The following is a 19,311-nucleotide window of genomic DNA, read 5'->3' as shown; positions in this document are numbered from 1 at the left end:
AAATATTAAAATTTAATAATCTTTCAGCTGATTGAGAAGAAGGAAGGCTTGTTCAGAATGCACATGATGGGCAAGAGAGTTAATTTTGCTGCTCGTTCTGTTATCACACCTGATCCAAATATTTGTGTTGATGAGATAGGAATTCCTGAAGCATTTGCTAAGAAATTAACCTATCCAGTAGCTGTAACTGCATGGAATGTGGCTGAATTGAGAAATATGGTACTGAATGGTCCTGATATTCATCCTGGGTAAGTTAAACATGAAATGTTAAGAGCATAACCCCCAAATGTATGAACAATTTCAATACAAATTAATAGGAAGCCTCACCTGATGCTCCTTTCCAGTTTTATCCACTATTTTCACTTCGTTAAACACTTTTTTTTTTATTCTGAATTCAGTGAAATAGTTAAGAAGCTGCTTTAGTTCTGAGGAGCAAGAAGTTTTTGTTAGTTTATGTATTCATTTTCAATTTTGGAAACATTCTTTAGAAATGCACAGTGCATCCTTCGATTTTGCATTTTTACCTTTTTTGCACTTTACCTTCAACCACAATGTGGAAACATGTTATGATTAGAGCTGAGCTGATACCACCATTTGCCGATACCGATACCATGACCGATACCCACCGATACCGATACTTGTATAATTCCAGCATGAAATTGCAAAGGCTAGTTACCATGTCATACTAACTCGTCACATCACTAGGCACAGATTTAGAAATATATAATTTGGCGAGCCAGCCCGAGCCAAGTGTCTCAGAAATATAATAATAAAATTGTTTCTATGTAACACGTTAATATAATTATATGAAAATTAATTAATTAGTACTTAATTTCTCTGATGCGTATGGAGTATTGTTGTATGTAACCACAGACTAAGGAATGGAGGAAGGACAACATTAATACTATTTTGTTCTTTCTATCTTGACTAAAAAATATTGTTATTACATAAATAGTAAAGAGACGTTATAAAATCAGAGATAAAACAGCAAATATTCATCATCTAGCTTACGTGTAGTTATGACTGCAAAAATTTGTGAATATTTATTGAATAACAAAAATAATGATAGTACGTCCATTTGATGAAAAGTAAAGTTCCTGATAAATATTTTATGTACATTATTGTAAGTAGTGTACATAAATCTTTAGAGTGGCCTCTCCGATGGTGTCATTTTGTAATCAATAGATCATGGGTTCGATACTCAGTGGAGGTACATAATGGTTCGGGTCCCACTTTAAAATGTAGGTTCAGTCCCGATTAGCTTATCTTTCTTAGTACTGTCATTGAAAGCCGTATGTTCCCAATCTAATCTCGGCAGAAATTATTGATTGATTTGCTTTTTGTGCTACTTTTGGCTAATTTGCGAAGATGGGGATGAGTGATGATGTGATGAAATTGATGAATGGACAGTCCCAAATTCCATTTCCAGGCTGGGATTCGAACCCTGGTGTCGTAGCGTGATCTGCTAACCACTCCGCCACAGGGGCCGGCTTTTGGTGGAAATAAATAGCCATCATTGGCCGATACCGGCAGTCATGCGAAAGACAGAAGTGAAGAGGATAAGTATGAATTGCTGATTCCCTTTCGTGCTTGAAAGTAGACAAAACAACGCTAATTTCACAGTGACCTTCATCCCTCTTTTTTCTTTTCCAAGAACTCCGCAACTACCTGACCTGACATTAGTGTGTGTGGGGGGGGGGGGAAGGGGGTTAGAAACATCCCACCTATCTTATGACCACAATCTTCAAGCAAGAATTGGCTGTGAATGGTTTATTTCCCACAGCGTTAACTAAACAGTTACATGTCTTCATGGTCATGTTTGGGTTCAGCTTTCACTTGCTCATGCCTTTGATCTTGCCATCTGCTTCCCAGGTGGGTGAGGTTTTATCCAATGTTTCTAGGAAAATCTATGGAACTTCCTGTGCTGGTCTCGAGGAGGAGGAGGAGGCAAATGCATTTGTCATACCTCCCTTCATGAACAGGGAGGGAAAAGACTTCGTGCATTTTCTGTGAAGATGAATTTAGCTCATTCTCAGGATCTGAGAACAAGCACACTGTTGCCTAACTGATTCTCACTAAATGCTGCTTTCCCTAGAGTTCGGACACAATGTAAGTGTGTGACTGAGGCATCTTTGTTCTCCCTTCCCCCTCCACAAAAAAGCGAGTGGAAGATTGACAACAGGCCTCAGTCACCATTCCCTTCTTTAGTCATGCAATTACGGAATCATCCTTAGTAGGGCTGAGCTTATATCTCCACCGATACCCTGACCGATTTCTACCGATACCGATACTTGTATAATTCCAGTATAAAATAACAAGTTACTAAGTCATACTAACTCATCACATCACCAGGCACAATATAATATAATTTTAAGAGCAGTCCGAACCAAGTGTCTCAGAAGTAATAATAATATTATAGGTGTTAATAATGAATACGTTAATATAATACATTTATCTATTCATCATAATATGTAAAAAGTAGTGGCGTACATAATTCTTCTTCAGTACTGTCATTCAAAGCCCTATGGTCCTAATCTAATCTTGGCGGAAATAAATAACCCTCGATTGGCCGATACCAGCATTAACACAAAAGACCTACGTAGAAGGGAAGTATACAAGAAAATGCTGAATCCACTACCAGCTTGAACATAGATAAAACAAAGCTAAGTTCACAGTGACCTTCATCCCTCTTTTCAAAGAACTCCAGAACCACTTGACTTAGGCATTAGCATGGTGTGTTGTTTAAAAACATCCTCCTATCTTACTCCCAGGAGCTTTCAAGCAAGAATTTGCAATGAATGGTTTCTTTTATTTCCACAGCATCCGGAAAAATGAGTGATAAACAAGAGGGATGTGGCAATATTTTCTGGGCAGTCAGATTTCGTACACATCTAAATACATACCATTAAAATAAGTATTTTGGGCCAAGAAGTATTTATCTATTTTTTCTCATTTGCTGGAGGGGAACAGAGGTAAACTCAAGGGGGAGGGGATGTTTGCTCTCCTCATACCCCCTATGGTTGTCTGCCACATGGGAAACCCAGGTGGGTGATCGAAGGTCTGAATTTTTCTAGCCTTGGCAACCCTTGGTGGATAAAGGCAGCTGGAGCATGGTGCTGATCACATCACCTCCAAAATGGCTGAGATTGAGAATGTGTAGGGCCATACCCCCACATCCCCTAAATGTACCTTCATGGCACGGTGCTATATGCACGGGGTATCATCACTAGTCTTGTAATTACTAAAAGATGCCAAGTGTTGTCTTGCTCACGTAGAAGTGGGCCCCCTTACATGAGACATCTGAACTAAACATAAGGGTGAAAAACGATTGTCCCTACTCCTTTTCTTTGACATGTTAAAATTATAAGCAGTCACCTCTGGATATGTACATTCAAGGAACATAGCATGCTAGAAGTAATGTGCCACTGGTGTGCAGAGCTATGCAATAATTGTATGACGCAGCCTCTTTCTCTTTTTACTGCCCGTACCTGCATTAGAAATCTTACTCGAATGTCCATAGCATTGACAGCATGGGAGAGTATAAAGCAGTAATCTTTTTTCCTCTGTCTTTCTGCAACTTGGGCTGGGAATGAACACACATCTGATAAGACTTGTTCAACATCTGCATTTTGGTGCCGAGGACCTTTCACTTCTCTACCTGTTCCACAAGCTTTCTCCCCCCCTCCTCCTCCTCCTGTTCTCACAGGGGTGTCTGAGGCATCAGAGCCGGTGTTTCTCTCATGGCTCCAAAGCAATGACTCATCGATCATAAAGGGGAAAGAAAGGCATTGTTTTGAATGTGCAGTCTAGCAGTGCTGTTTTGCTTTGACAATTACAAAGTACAAGCACCAGACACAAAGTGAGAAGTTAATAGACAAGCAATTTATTTTTCTTGTTGTTCTGCCTTCCGATAAAATAATTCTGATAAGGCAGAATTTAACTCTATCTTCCGACTGACACAAATATAAACATCTTGAACATGTAGAACAGGGCAGAAAGGAAATGCACACAATGCTAAGTATAATGTAATTGTTGCTTTTCTTCCAAACCATTCACATGCTGAAAATAAATCACGCAATGTTCATCATTGGAATGGAGGCCGAGACCAATAAAAATACACATTATTTATGGGGAAACTATTGGTGAAAGAGGTATTTGCCCTCCGCAGAACTGCTAAATCCAACAATAAATTGTGAATTAATGTGAGCGTAATTATAATCCCATATTGTGACATCTAAAAATGCGTAAGTTTGACAAAGCTTGTTTTGAGTTCACTTTATGCTGTTGGGCTAATCAGGACTGGATACATATGCAGTTTCAAGTTGGATCTGAACCATTCTTAAATGAAGATGAAGATGATTGCCACATCTATAGTGACTCACCTGCAGTCATGGTTCCATGCCCAATGTGCTGTTTCGCTGTCTCAGTTGACATGCGAACTGGTCTCTTCATTTCAGTGTTGTTCACTGACATTTTGTCTCCAGTTTTTAAATCTTTCCACCCATTCGTACACTCTCCCCTGACTCAAACAACTATCTTCATACTGAACCTTCATTCTTTTGTAGATTTGAGAAGGTTACACACCCACTGACCACAAAATAAATAATATATAACACTTTTGTTTCTCTTCCATGGTGCAAGTTGATAGTGGAGTGGCCATGTTGTACTAGCTACTGTGCAGGGGCATACTGCTCGTCTGAGGAGCCATTTTGTGTCCAGAAATAAGATTTTCCATTGTGTATAGTTTTTCATGCATTTTAGAATAAAATTCCTGATTTTCAGTGATTAATCAGCCCATTATTAACACTCACATGCAGCATAAATAATTTGAATTGCTGAACTTTATTCAGTTTCTTTTATCCAAAGTTTACAACATAAAGAAGTTGAATAGCAATATCATTCACATGATCGTCGATTCATTAATCACTGTCTTTTGTATTATTGCAGTGCTATTAAGGTTGAAAGTGAAAATGGGACTTCCATTTATCTTAGTGCAGATTCTGTTGAACAACGAGAAGGTCTGGCCAAGAGACTTCTTACACCAATAGAGAAGTCCCCAGAGTTTTTCAAAGGATTGAAAACTGTAAGTGTTTTTTTTTTTTTGTATTCTCAATTGCGATGATTTGAGTTATAATGTTAAATTACTAGTGTTTCACCATGTATTAAAAAAAACGTGTGTGTGTGTTAATTTTTAGAGGTCGGACGGTTGAAATTTCGACCACCTAGAGGCACATATTTTTGGTAAATAAAAAAGCAAAATTTCGGTAGAAAGCAGTCATTTTTGGGTTCAAAAGTGGTAAATAAAATAAAATTTCGGTGTTATAGCATTGAAAAATCAGATCAGAAGCAGTACATAAAATGACGTTTTGGTTTTAAAATTGTGAAAATAATTCTAAATTTGATTTAAAAAGTGCACTTATTACACAAAATAAATGTATCCCTTCTAATTGCACACTTTATGTAGTTATCAGACTATTAAGTTTATTCCTGTATAAAGGGGTCCATTTTTGCTTCTCAAATATTTACAGCAGAATTAATCTATTTTCTGTTAATTGCATAACTCTCAGGATAATTCAAAATTCTGGAAGTGTCGTGTCAGTAAATAAACTCTAAATTTTGTGTTTCAGTCAATTTCTCATTTTGCAGTTCATTTCGTTACAAAACAGGGTAGGAAAATGCACCTCACACCTTTCAGAAACATTAAAAATTAACTTTACAATGTATTATTTCACATTTCGTGTTTTCATCCAAAACGAAATACGCATGCCTGCCAGATGTATTTCGACCAGCAGTGTGCGTCAGCAATTCACGTCAGGGTTGTTAATGGCCCAGGAACCCATAAATTTTAATGGGTTCTATTGGGTTCCGCTGCAGAACCGGAACCTTTTTTCTCGCACAATTTAAATTCGGTCCAAGTTGTATTGTTACATTGAAAAAAGGTTCCTCGACCGTATTTTAATTCCTGAAAAAAGGTTCCTGGACCATATTTATTTAAATTGATGTGAGAAAAAAGGTTCCTTGACCGAATTGAAATTCTTCCGTAAAAAGGGTCCCTGGACCGGAAAAAGGTTCCTGGACGGAATTTAAATTCATCTGGAAAAAGGGTTCCTGGACTGTATTTAAATTGATCCGGAAAAAATGGTTCCTGGACCGAATTGAAACCTTTTTCGCTTCATTTCTCGTGAAATTCTTGCCTGTTTTGATATATCACATCACCCCCCTTTCCTTTGAAAGTTTTGCGTTGAATTCAATATGGCGGTCAACAATATGCCGGACCTCCGCTTGACACACACAGCTAGGGATCTCCCTGTGCCTAACATATTTCTTTCATGACCATCATAACTCCTTTACATTTTGTAGGGGGTGTTAAGGGACATTTGACCCGTCATAGTTCATGTAATGAGGCTTTCATCAGTCACATAGTTGCACATATTATTTTGTATCTTCTGATTCTATTGCAGACCCAGAATGATGTTTTCATATGTCTTAGAGTATGGCATGATGGACCAAATATATTTTTTTCACGATTTTTGGTGATGACATGTTTTGAGATATTCAAGGTCAAAGGTCAAGATCACGTGGCAAAATTATATTTTTATCAAAATGTAGGCTTGTATATCACTGGAAAGCTTGTTCAATTCCCTGTACAGTAAACTTTATTTGAGCTTCCTAGGCAAAATAGGGACAGAGTTACAGCACATTTAGTATAGCTAAGTGGGCTCAAAAAGGGCAATTTATGCGAACTTTGACCTTGAATGATTTAAAAATTACAAGACGCACGAGACTAAAAATTTTCATAGTTACTAAGTTCCATGCATAGTTTCAACTCCCCAAATTTCATGAAAATCGGAGTTGGTGAGGTTGTGTGCTGTGTTGATTTCATATGGAATGACTCTTGTGTCTGTTGAGCCAAGAACCAACCTTTGTCCCTCTTTCAGTTTTCCTTTACTTCTATAGCCAACAATGGCAACAAGCATGCTGGATGTTTTAGTAGTTGGACATCACATAAGCAAACTTGGATGAGTTATCTGTTTGGCAGAACAGGAAAATTGTTAGGACAGAGAATGTGTGACTAGTGTGTGAAGAGAAGGGCAAATGTCTTAATCCAGTTAACCTTGGTAGCTGAATACTGGGTAGCAGTAGACATTTGTCGGTCCCCATGGTGCAGTGGTTAGCACATTGCGCTATGATGCCAGGGGTCCCGGGTTCGAATCCCAGCCTGGGCATGGATGTTTGTGTGTGTCCATTCATCAATTTCATCACATCATCACTCTTCCCCATCTTCGCAAATTATCCAAAAAGTGGCACAAAAAGCAAAGTAAAATAAAGCAAATCAATCAGTCAGTAGACATGTATTCAAAATACATATTGACTGCATAGATTTAGCTGTCAGAATACCATTTGCATAACACATAGTGGCTCTTGTTGATACAGTGGGAAAATTCCACTTTAAGCCTCTTTACCACAATTTCTGTTTATGTACAGGAAAACTTTCTTATTTAACCTGGTACTTGAATGTTGTAACAATTGAAGGTTGTGTTCAGAATATTTACAAATATATAAGTATGTATTCATATGCAATTAAAACACAGAGTTTTGCTTTAAAATATCTGAGAAATTGCATTATAATCGGAATATTAAAGTAGCTATCATTTAATTAAGAAATTCACTTTTGCAATGAAGTCTTCATGCAAAATAAAACGTAATTATGCATTTTGCATAATTTACAGGATATTCAGACTGTGAAAGTGTCACATGATATTGTTACAGACCTCATGGGATACCGAGAAAAGCATCGAGAGGTATTAGTAGTTATTGAACTGCATTGGTGTAGGCTCAGTTCTAGTGTGATTTTATTTTTGTGTTTACCCAAAATGTAAGGGAGCACGGTGTATTCGTAAATGTGGAGTATTCAGGAACACACAAGTATGAAGCTTTTGTCAAGTTTCAAGAATACTTGATTGTTGCTATTATCTTCTGTAGAGTGCTAGATATACTTCTCTTGTATCACCATTACTTTAGGAGCCATCTTTCAGTAGTGAAACAATTTTTTTTTTTTGCATTTGATTGCAATTTGTTGAAAGTAGAAGATACATTTCAGAAGGAGGTTAGTGTTATTTGTTTTAACTTCATTCTAGAATAACTAACTAACTCCCTAGCCTTCTTAAACCCGAAGGTTCATGGCTGCAGCAACACAGGCCTTCAATCTTTCCCTATCTTGAGCAAGTTCTATATACTCTTTTCCATCCCTACCGATTTCCCTTAGGTCCATCTCAACGTTGTCACTCCATCTTCGTCTTGGCCTTCCTACAGGTCTCTTACCATCAGGTTTCCCAACAAGAATCCTGTCAACTCCTCTTTCCTCTCCCATTCGTGCCACATGGCCTGCCCACCTAAGTCTTCTTGATTTAATTATTCTAATAATATCTGGACATGAATACAAATTATGTAGTTCTAAATTATGTAACCTTCTCCACTCACCTGTCTCCTCATCCCTTTTAGGTCCAAAGATTTTCCTAAGGATTTTATTTTCAAATACTCTCAATTTATGTTCCTCTTTCAATGTAAGAGACCAAGTTTCACATCCATATAATACTACAGGCAAAATTACTGTTTTGTATATTTTAACTTTTAGTTTTTTAGATATTAAACGAGAAGACAAAAGTTTATGAAGAGAGAAGTAACATGCATTTCCTGAATTAAGCCTACTTTTTATTTCCTCTTTAATATAATTTTCATTTGTTAATATTACTCCTAAATATTTGAATTTGGAAACTGGTTCAAACGAGTTGTTATCAATAATTAGATTTTGATTATTACCTAACACTTGGTTTCAGCCTGTAAGCATATATTTAGTTTTCTCTTTGTTAACTTCCAAACCTATCTCTTTAGCAGTTTTGAAAAATATTTTAGCATTATTCTTAATTGTATTCACATCATCCCCCAGTAAGTCTACATCATCTGCATATGCTAACAAGTGAGTCACACCATTTAATTTTAGTCCTTCTTTAGTTTCTTTTACCTTCCTAACAGCATATTCTAAGGCAAAATTAAAGAGCAATGGAGATAATGCATCTCCTTGTTTTAACCCATCATGAATTGTAAATTTGTCAGATATATTAATACCCACACGAATTTTACTTTCTGTTTCACTGGTGCATATTTTTATCATACTAACAAGCTTCTTAGGTATTCCAAACTCTTCTAATATATTATATAATTTATGTCTTTTCACTGAATCATATGCTTTTTTGAAATCAATGAATAGCTGATGGACATTTTGATTATATTCCCACTTTTTTTCAAGTGTCTGTCTGATGTGAAAAATTTGATCTGTAGTTGATCTGTTACGTTTAAATCCACATTGATAATCACCTATAATTTCATTAGCATATGGGGTTAGCCTTAAGAATGTTAGATAATATTTTATATGTTGTTGAGAGTAGAGAAATTCCATGGTAATTATTGCAGTTCATTTTATCACCTTTTTTAAACACAGGAACAATTATGGATTCTTTCCACTGTTGAGGTATTTCTTCATTATTCCATATTAAACAAATTAATTTATGAATTTGACATATTAATGAATTTCCACCATATTTAATTAACTCAGCTGGTATTAAATCAATGCCAGGTGCTTTGTTATTCTTTAGCCGTTTAATAGCATCTTTAACTTCAGTCAAGTTAGGTTCTGGAACTAAAGGTTCTGCTGTGTGGACTTCATTTACTTCTGATTTATCTCCTACATGGACATTTAAAAGGTCATTAAAGTAGTTCTTCCATCTATTTAGAATATCGCTTGGGTCAGCTAGAAAATCACCGTCTTTATCTTTTATCAAGTTTACTTTAGGTTGCCACCCCTTTCTAAACTCATTTACACCTTTATATAAATCTCTGATATTTTTATTTTTGCTGTTTGTTTCAATTTTGTTAATTTTGTTTTTCAAGTAATCTCTTTTTTTACTTCTAAATGTGGGGTTAACTTCTCGCTTTATTCTATTATAATTGTTCAAGTTTGTATCATCAGATTATTTAACCACCTAAGTCTAGCCTGATTTCTTATTTCTATTAGATTATGACATTCATTATCAAACCATGGCTTACTTTTTCTCGGTTTATGGTATCCTATACTTTCTTTAGCTGCTGTTTCTATTGCATTACGTATGTACTCCCAATTCTTATTTACGTCTGTTCCATTTATATTTTCATCGTCATTTAAATCCTGCAAAACATCAAATCTATTTGACAGTTTTATTTGGTAATCTTTCTTAATTCTTTCATCAGTAAACTTTCCTGTATCAAATTTTAGAACTTTCAGATTTTGTTGCTTATGATTTATCACTGAGTCTCTTTCTCTTAATTTAGCAATTACAGTCAACTCTCGATTCTACGACCCCGGGTATAACGACCCTCTCGAAGTAACGACCCTTTTCCCGGGAAAAATTTAGAAAAAAATAGAAAAATTTGGAAAAAAAAGTTGAAAAATTGAAGGAAATCGGCCGAGAAATGTGTTGTTTTTTTCCTCCACTCATTCCCTTTACGAGCACTCTACCGCTCACAATAAGGTCTGAACTAAAAATAGACACCACCACACCATGCTTGAGTGATATCCAATAGCACTTGACCTCTGCCCTCCCCTCCCTCAAGTGCACCAATGTTACACCGCACCCGACTGCCGCTACCCAACGTGCCAGGCTTGTTTTGCCACGCTTTTTCTTGGATACGCGAGAAGAGAAGATCGAATGTGCTTGGATGTTATTTTAAATCGACTTGGCTTGTTTCCTTGTCCTAAGAGCTGCTGAAAACTCGCGGGGGGAGGATGGGATCAGCCCGAAATGACTGCTGGACTTGCAGTCTTTGCCATTGTGTATGGCAGGTCAAGCTCTTTCATCGATAAATACATCACCTTGAGAGATAAGATCACAGGAATGTTCGAAAATACAGATGTGTGGTGCCTGGAAGTCTGACCCATCTGTCCAGCTCTGACCTAGAGTTCAGCAGGTTCCCGTGAGTGAGCAACTCTCGGCCTTGTAGCCGACAACTTCCGGTAACCGCTTTCATTCAAAACGTGTTCTTTGTTCCCTGCAACACTTCATAAAAAAGCGAAACTGTTAGATAATCAAAACCACATAGGTGAACTAAAGATCGTCAACCTGCTTAATGCGTTGTCATCCAGGTTTCCACAAAAGTTTACTTCGATCTTACGTGCATCATAACTCCCGTTTCCCACTTCATACGTTTTACTAATTGTGTCGATGTCGTAATATCTGCCAAAAAAGTGTTCCGTTGGCTGACTGACTTCTCCCTCTTTTCCTGTCAGCAAGCTTGGCGGGGGGGGGGGGGGGTCGATGCAGATTGTTTCAGCCACGATTTTCTTGCTGATGCGGGCTGATTACAGGCGAGGGTGGAAAAGGAACCACCCCTCTTCCTTTCCTTTGACGTCTAAAATGGGGCAACCAGTTCTGGATATATTCTTGAAAACGAACAAAAACCATAGAACAAGTAAAAAAAAAGTGACCCTCTACCCTTTCCCCAGCTCATTCTCCGCCACTGGTGTGCACGGCAATATTGATAATTGCAGATTTCAGTTGTTGTTTTTTTTTATTTATTTATTTATTATTATTTTTTAATGCTGTTGTCTGCATAGGAAATATTGCCCGTATTATTGTCTGTTGCATGGTAAAACGTAAAGCAAGGGTCATTTCTTTCTTCTTTACTCTGCTGTTAAAAGTTCCGTCTTCGACAGTTGCGTTATCTTTAAAATGCTGGGACTTTTCTCTTCCGCCGCCACTTGCTCGAACTTCCAGCCGGTCTCCTTGTTTTTACAATGCAGCTGGCGCCAGTGTTTTGTCTAGCGTCTGCAAAGCTCTTGCTTGCCGATAACAGCGATGACTCATCCAGCGCGAAGGAAAAAGTTATTGTTTTGAATCTCGCAAAGCTGTTTTGATTTGATAACGAAATTCGATCTCCAGAAAGGAAAACAAGAGTTAAAATAACTTCATGTTCTGCGCCTTCTGATAAGCAAATCTGTAAATTTAATTTGAATCCGCTTTTCTTCAGAACCATTCATGTAGAGGGAAAAAAAAAGAGTGTTCAATGTAGGAATGGTCGCTGAGACTGATTAAAAAGACATTATTCAAGGGGAAAACGTTTGGAGGGGTGGGTGTTTGACATCGAGAATACTCCTAAATCCAACATTAAATCGTCGATTAACGTGAGAGTAAATAACGATCTACCATTTTGATATGTGAAAATGCGCAGTTTCATAAAGCTTGTTTCAGTTCATTTTATGCAGATGGGCTAATTGGGACTAAATATACAGTTTAAAGTGAAATTCAATTCCAAACCCGAATGATTATCGACTGCCACGCTGTTTAAATGACGTGTCCTAGAATACGCATTGGTTGAAAACAGATCGCAAGTTGCGCGTTTCCTTTTTCACACTGGATTACAATGCAAGTCAAGGAAGGAGTTTGGACTGCTCCCTTGAATGGGGAAGGAGGGTGAATGAAGTTGGTTGAAGCAAAGAAAAGTGACTTTTTTTTACGATGTATTTTACACAGCTGAACCAGGACGAAAATTACAGCCCTGCCTTTATTTTTTTTTGTCTGGTACCTAGAGAGGTTGTGTTGTTTCTCCCGAGAGATCTAATCTTACCAGTTAATCTTGTAACAGACAATGCTCCAGTAAACCCCCGTATAAAATCCAACATTCATTCTGCCCGATTATCTCACGACTTTTGCTGGCACCAGTTTGACTGGTGCCAAGATTCTTCGAGTTTCGCTTGCAATAAGCGAGAGATTGTTTTCCTTTCCATTGGTCTTGGTGCAAACGGGTTTCTCATGAAGTAGAATTGTAAGACTTTCCTGGAAAAGCAACGACTGTGCACAATTGAAACAAGTAACATTATTTTAAATTCTCTTTTGTGAAAACTTTTTCATGTTCTATTTTCCTTTTCACAACACGCATCCTGTGCATAACAGGTTGTATAACTACCAGGATAAATTGTGTTACCATCTCCTAGGCATCTTTGTGTCCATTTGAGCTCCCTTTAAGCTGAAAATTGGTGCAAATTCCAATAACGACCCCTTCGAAATAACGACCCTTTTCCCAGGAACTGTGAAAGGTCGTTGAATCGAGAGTTGACTGTACTAAATAATGGTCACTGGCACAGTCAGCACCTCTATGTGTATGAACGTCAATTATACTAGTATGTCTTCTCTTATCATTCATTCTAGAATTCACATTTAAATTAAGAAGTAGAAAGCCAGAGGAGTGTTGTTGTTTTGCTTTGAATATGGAAGGTTGTAATTTCAGTATTGCTGGATAAAGTAAATGGCGAGTTTTGGGGTAACGTCAAACAGTCGTCATCCTCATGCTGTTAGCTGGAAGTTCTCCCACAACTGATTGACATTAATGATGATGTAAATATATTAAGATATATAAACTGTGTTTGAATTATTTGAACTGTTAGTTTTATGTTTTATTGCCTGCCAGGTTTTTATTATGTTACGTATCATCTTCAAGGTTACAAAACTGTTGTTTGGAAAATGGTATATAGGTTTTCGTTTTTCTGTATGAGTTAAATCAATTCTTAAGATGTAACCAAACTTCATACATAATTTTTATATAATATCAAATATCAAATGTGTTCACCATTACCCCATGATGCTGGATAATGGCGACCATTGCCATGTTTCATATAATGTAATATTTCTAAACCAGAATTCAATGTAACATTATTTGTGAGCAGTAAAATTATTCATCGCAAAATACTGAATAAGCGAACCATAATTTGGAACATTTTAGTTGTTAACAAGTAACCCAAAACACGCATCTCCTTTAAGTGTTCACCTTTACCCCACTTTCAAAAATTTTGTTTTCTCTTTTCAGGTACATAGACATTTGTGCAATGGAGATGTGCTACTGTTGAATCGACAACCAACCCTTCATAAACCTAGCATAATGGCACACAAAGCTCGTGTTTTGAAAGGTGAAAAGACTATTAGACTCCATTATGCGAATTGCAAAGCATACAATGCAGATTTTGATGGGGATGAAATGAATGCTCATTTCCCACAAAGCGAGCTGGCCAGGAGTGAAGCATACAATTTAGGTTAGTTTTTCTTAGATGAACATTTGAGTAGTTCCAAATCATTTAGTATGCAGTGAATGAAATTAGTAACAGATTTTTTATTTCAGTAAAAGTCACATTCTTAACTTTCAACCATATAAGTTTCACATTTCACTTAGTCATCCTTGCATCACATAGGGATTATTAATATGTTATTGTTAATATATATATTTGAGATGGACTCTGCTAAAATTTTTACCAATACCTGAGAAAGTACTGATATGAAATTACCGATTTTGATAAGCAATATACTATAAAGTTACAAATGTTCAGCCACCTCCTAAATTAATGTATGTAAGCAGGTGGCTGAAATAGGTTTTACCTTATTAAAATAAACGGCATATTTAGATATTTCATTAAGAAACCAGTCACACAGTCGTAAAATAACAAAATGACAGCATTTTACACAATGTTTGTGGGCTATTTATATAAATATTAGGGATGGGCCGATATGAAATTTTGGCTGATACCGATAAAGTACCGATATAAAATTTACTGATACCGATAACCGATCTGATATAAAATTAGAAATGGTTCTTGAAGAACCTGAAATGTTTATTGATCTCCTTAATAAATGTGTGTTTCGTGGTGACTGCAGTGCAAAAGAAGTTGAATATTTAGACATTTACTTTTTTAGGAAGAAGGGCATGGAGATTATCCATAAAAATTTCAACAAAATGGCAGAATTTTGCACTAAATTATCAGATATTTATCGATATATCAGATCGGTATAATAATCGGTAATTTTACCGATAAACCAATACACTGATATGCCTATATTGGCCGATACCAATAGAGTACCGATTAATCGATCCCACCCCTTATAAATATAAAACAGTTTTACTACTATACCATCTCAGGGGGGGGGGGAGCCATATGTAAATTGAGTATACTTGTTAGTTTGGTTAGCAATTAATGTACACATGTCATATAGTCCTTTAATGGGAACTTGTCAGTCAATTTTGACCATCAATCACTTCCCATGTTAGAAAACTTGTCTTGAAACAACCTCTCTCGACAAAGATTTTGAAGCCAGTTTTCCAGGTTCAATAAAATTTAATAGGAATTAGAAAATTATAAGTATGACATTTTAGTTTATATCTAATATTTTTCAAAGAATGCCAACCCAGCCATAGGCAGGAAATGGTGAAGGATGATGAAATGATGATCATTTTTCAAAGAATTACTCTCTAAGAAGCCATATTTTCTGTAGAATGACTCTTTTACATTTAGTCTAAATCTTGTATAAGTGAAGCCAAATGTAGTAATTATTTGCTTGTATGTAATATTCATTGAGTATTAATCGTGTTTTAAAAATTCTTTTCCAGTGAATGTTTGCAACCAGTATTTAGTACCAAAGGATGGTACTCCACTCAGTGGATTAATTCAAGACCATGTTATATCTGGTGTGAAACTGACCATGAGAGGAAGATTTTTTGAAAGGTGAGATCTTGATTTAACAATTTAACAATATATAAGATATTTTGACTCACCTATTTATAATATGTTTAAATAAAATTTACATTTATTTATTTATTGAGAAAATTTCAGATACAGCACATAGCCATTTTACACTAAAATCAGTAACAATGATAAGAACAAAAATAAAAATAACAAAATAAGACAAAATATTAATATAAATAAGTCAAGATAGCACAATTAAATATTATTTAGCAACATATGTTCTGATGGTTGACCGAAAGGCGTACTGTATTGAAAATACATCAGCACTTGATTGGAGATCGTTATATTGAGTGGGAAGTCTGTGGAGAGCGATCTTTTTTGAATTTCCAGTCTAGGCTTTTTTTGTGTAAAATAGATTTGTGTTGCGTGGAATATGTCTCCTCACCCCCAAAATGGAAGTCATCATGACTGATGTGAACTGTCATGTGCAATGTGCACTATTGCGAATTGCAACCACAAATACATAGGACAGGCAAAAAGGATAGCCAGAAATAGAATCAAGGACCATACCAGATATGTCAGAAATAATGAAAGAACTTCAGAGTTCTCAAAACATAATTGAAACACAATATTATTTTCCTCAAAATGATGCATGCCCTTCAGTGCCAGGGTTAAGCTGCACAGAAACATGACAAAAAACAATGAAAAATCTGAATGAAAATGAATGTAACAATCTCATTTGTTCTTAGTAGGGATGGGCCGATATGAAATTTTGGCTGATACTAGTAAAGTACCTATATAAATTTTACCAATACGGATAGCTGATATTCTACTGATCCGATATAAAATTCCAAATAGTCCTTGAAGAACCTGAATGCTTCACTGACCTCCTTAATAAATGTGTGTTGCCAGATGACTATAATGGCAAAGGAAGCTGCATATTTAGACATTTACTTTTAACAAAAGTAAGGCATGCAGATTATACATTTATATCCATAAAAATTGTAACAAAGTGGCAGAATATTTTAGCACAAATTCTCGTTTCTCACCGGCTGCTCTGATGACCTCCGGAGGAACTTAACAACTCATGAACCCACTAGAGACTTAATGAAAATTATGAAAAAGGGGCAGAAATTCGCTATAAAGAGTGAAAACTTTGAAAAGGAAGAATTTATCATTGCAGCAGAAAGGATTGTTGGGAGATTGGATGAAAAAGAGGACAGAATAGAAGCCAGGCAATAAATGTGTAGTATAAATGAGCAACATATGCAAAGTGAAATTGGGAAGGGATTGGGAACTAAGGATAGGAGTATGACGCAAAAAGAGGAAAGGGACAAAAAACTCGGAGAAAGTTTACGTAGGGTAAAAAAAAGGGTAAAGGGAAAAAGGGTATACCTGATCAGATCAGATAAAGAAAACAAAATGTTAATAATGGGAAGGAAGGAATATCATAGTAAATTGAAAGAGAGCTTCAAAATCAATGATTATCAGGAAGTTAGGGGGAACCCGATCAACAAAATTAGGAATGAAGTAAGAAAAGGGATCAAAACTAGCATTACATTAGGAAGCAAGGAAAAAAAAGAGTCTTATTAAGGACATTAAAGACTGTAGCATTCCAACAGCTTTGGTATACCTAAGATGCATAAGATTGGTATTCCCTTAAGACCCATAATTCTGACATATGAACACACCGGGGTACTGGTTTAGCCAAAGTATTGGTAAAAAGGATTAAGAAAATAAACAAAACCACCCAGTTCAGCGTCAAAAACTCTGTGGAGGTTAAAAAATCTATTGAAGGGTTAAAAATCGAGATAGAAGATGAAATGAGTAGTTTTGACATGGTCAATTTGTTCCCAAGTGTACCCAGAGAGAAGGCAGCTGATTTCTACAGAGATTGTTATTGCAGAAAGGGGTTGATATTTTGATGGCTTGGCAATATGTTAGGTGGTTCACCCTTGTAACGGGATATAATTATTTTTATGTCAACGATGTGATTTATAGACAGAAAGAAGGGTTAGCAATGGGGAACCCAGTATCAGGTGTTGTAGCTAGCATTTTTATGCATTATGTAGAAAAGACTGCTTTGGAGCAAACAGGGGTTAACATTAAATTTTATGGGAGGTACGTCGACGATATTCTAATAATAGGAAAGAAAAGAGAGCTCGATATTGTCTTTGAAGAATTAGGAAAACAGGATGAAAGGATTGCATTTACCAGGGAAAACCTTGTTGACGATAAGATCAATTTCTTGGATCTTAGTTTTACAAAAACAGATAAAGGAATAAAGACAGGCATATACCATATACCGTTACCCGAGGACTTGTACATAAATAAAAAATCAGAACATCCCGGGAAAATAAAAACAAATGTTTTTCTCAATTTTTCATTAGGGCAGGAAGATTATGCAATAATGGGAAAGAAAAAGAAAAGGAAGTATAATGGAGGTGGAGGAGAGAAATGTGTACAAGAACCAAGAAATGAATAGAATAGCCAGGAAAGTGCAGATCATCATCAAAAGGGAGAATAGCAATGACATTAATGGGAAAGCAAGGAAAGAAGGGGACGAGGGAAAGGAAACAGTGAAAGTTAGTTTTGTCGGGATTCCATGTTATAAAGGGGTATCGGAAAAAATAGAAAAGACTGTAAAGGAATACGGGGTTAGATGTGGGATGAAAGCTCCCCGGAATATAGAAAAACACTTCACAGAATATGAAAAGAGAGGAAGGGGGAAGGAAAACCCAGATGGACAGAAAGGTGTATACAGGATAGAATGTGAATGTGGCAGGGAGTATATCGGACAGATGGGAAGAAGCATGCGCGTGAGATGGGGGGAGCATGATGATGACATCACAGAGGGAGCCACCAAAAATGGGTTATCAGAACACATTATTAAGAGTGGACATAAAATCGTAAAGAGAGAAGTCATCAGGAAATAGGAAAATAAATTAGGTAGGAATGTTTATGAAGCCGCGAATATTTGCATAGGGAGGAGTACTAAACTTAACAGGGATGATGGCAATTTGGGAGAAGGGTGGGTAAGACTATTTTAGAAATGGTATAAGGCAATGAAAACAGAACCTAAGATCGGATTTCATGTTACTCCGGAGGTCATTCGAGCTTCCGGTGAGGAACGAGAATTTGTGCTAGAATGATGACGTAATTGGAGGGGAAGCAGCTTTCACCTCATATCAGATTGGCATTTCATCAGTGCTGGCCGTGCAACTGACGTGGTTTTTAACGATTTCATGTGTCCCCGTTTTTAAGGTGTTTCAATCAAAATGGCTGATTTGTCTTTACGAGTTTTTTAATATGTGTAGTTTTTTAATCAGGAATGTGTCGGAGATAGTTTTAAGTGTTTTCAACCCTACCCTCAACCTAATCCTCTTTTAACACTTTTTAATGCGGCACTATGTTCAGTGCTTAGGAAAATATTTACGAACCTGATGAAGGGGGCAGTTGGACCCTGAAACGTCGTTCCAAAAAAGCTTCATACTCACTCACGTAAGTAGTGTTAAACTTAACTTAATACAAATAAACATGAATATTGTATTCCAATAAGAGATCCAGGGTTCAGATAGTATTCATTGATTTTCTTCAAACTCTTGTTTTGAGAGTTACGCCCTTCTATCAGCTAACCATTTAATTACATCATTTGCATTGTGGATATCCCTCCACCCTGGTCATCACAAGACAAATATCGAGACCTGCCTCACCACATCTCCACCAAGAAACCTTCTGGCAGTGATCGCATGTGCACCTCTTTTCACATGGGA

At 36.6% G+C, this 19,311-nt stretch overlaps 1 protein-coding gene across 1 annotated transcript in view; it reads left to right on the top strand.

Moving 5' to 3' along the window:
• The window catches only part of LOC145993867 (DNA-directed RNA polymerase I subunit RPA1-like), a 381,417-nt gene that overhangs the window by 67,842 nt on the left and 294,264 nt on the right, over window positions 1-19,311 (top strand). Inside the window, exons 10-13 of the mRNA XM_083129730.1 lie at window positions 28-248; window positions 4,948-5,083; window positions 13,894-14,116; window positions 15,463-15,577. Of these exons, the coding sequence (XP_082985856.1) occupies window positions 28-248; window positions 4,948-5,083; window positions 13,894-14,116; window positions 15,463-15,577 (695 nt within the window). The remainder of the gene's footprint in view (window positions 1-27; window positions 249-4,947; window positions 5,084-13,893; window positions 14,117-15,462; window positions 15,578-19,311) is intronic.

Source organism: Lepisma saccharinum, chromosome 10, assembly GCF_977018435.1.
Source record: "Lepisma saccharinum chromosome 10, izLepSacc3.1, whole genome shotgun sequence".
Classification (NCBI taxonomy): Eukaryota; Metazoa; Arthropoda; class Insecta; order Zygentoma; family Lepismatidae; genus Lepisma; species Lepisma saccharinum.
Note: the sequence above shows the minus strand (reverse complement) of the source record. Positions and strands in the feature narration are given on the sequence as shown.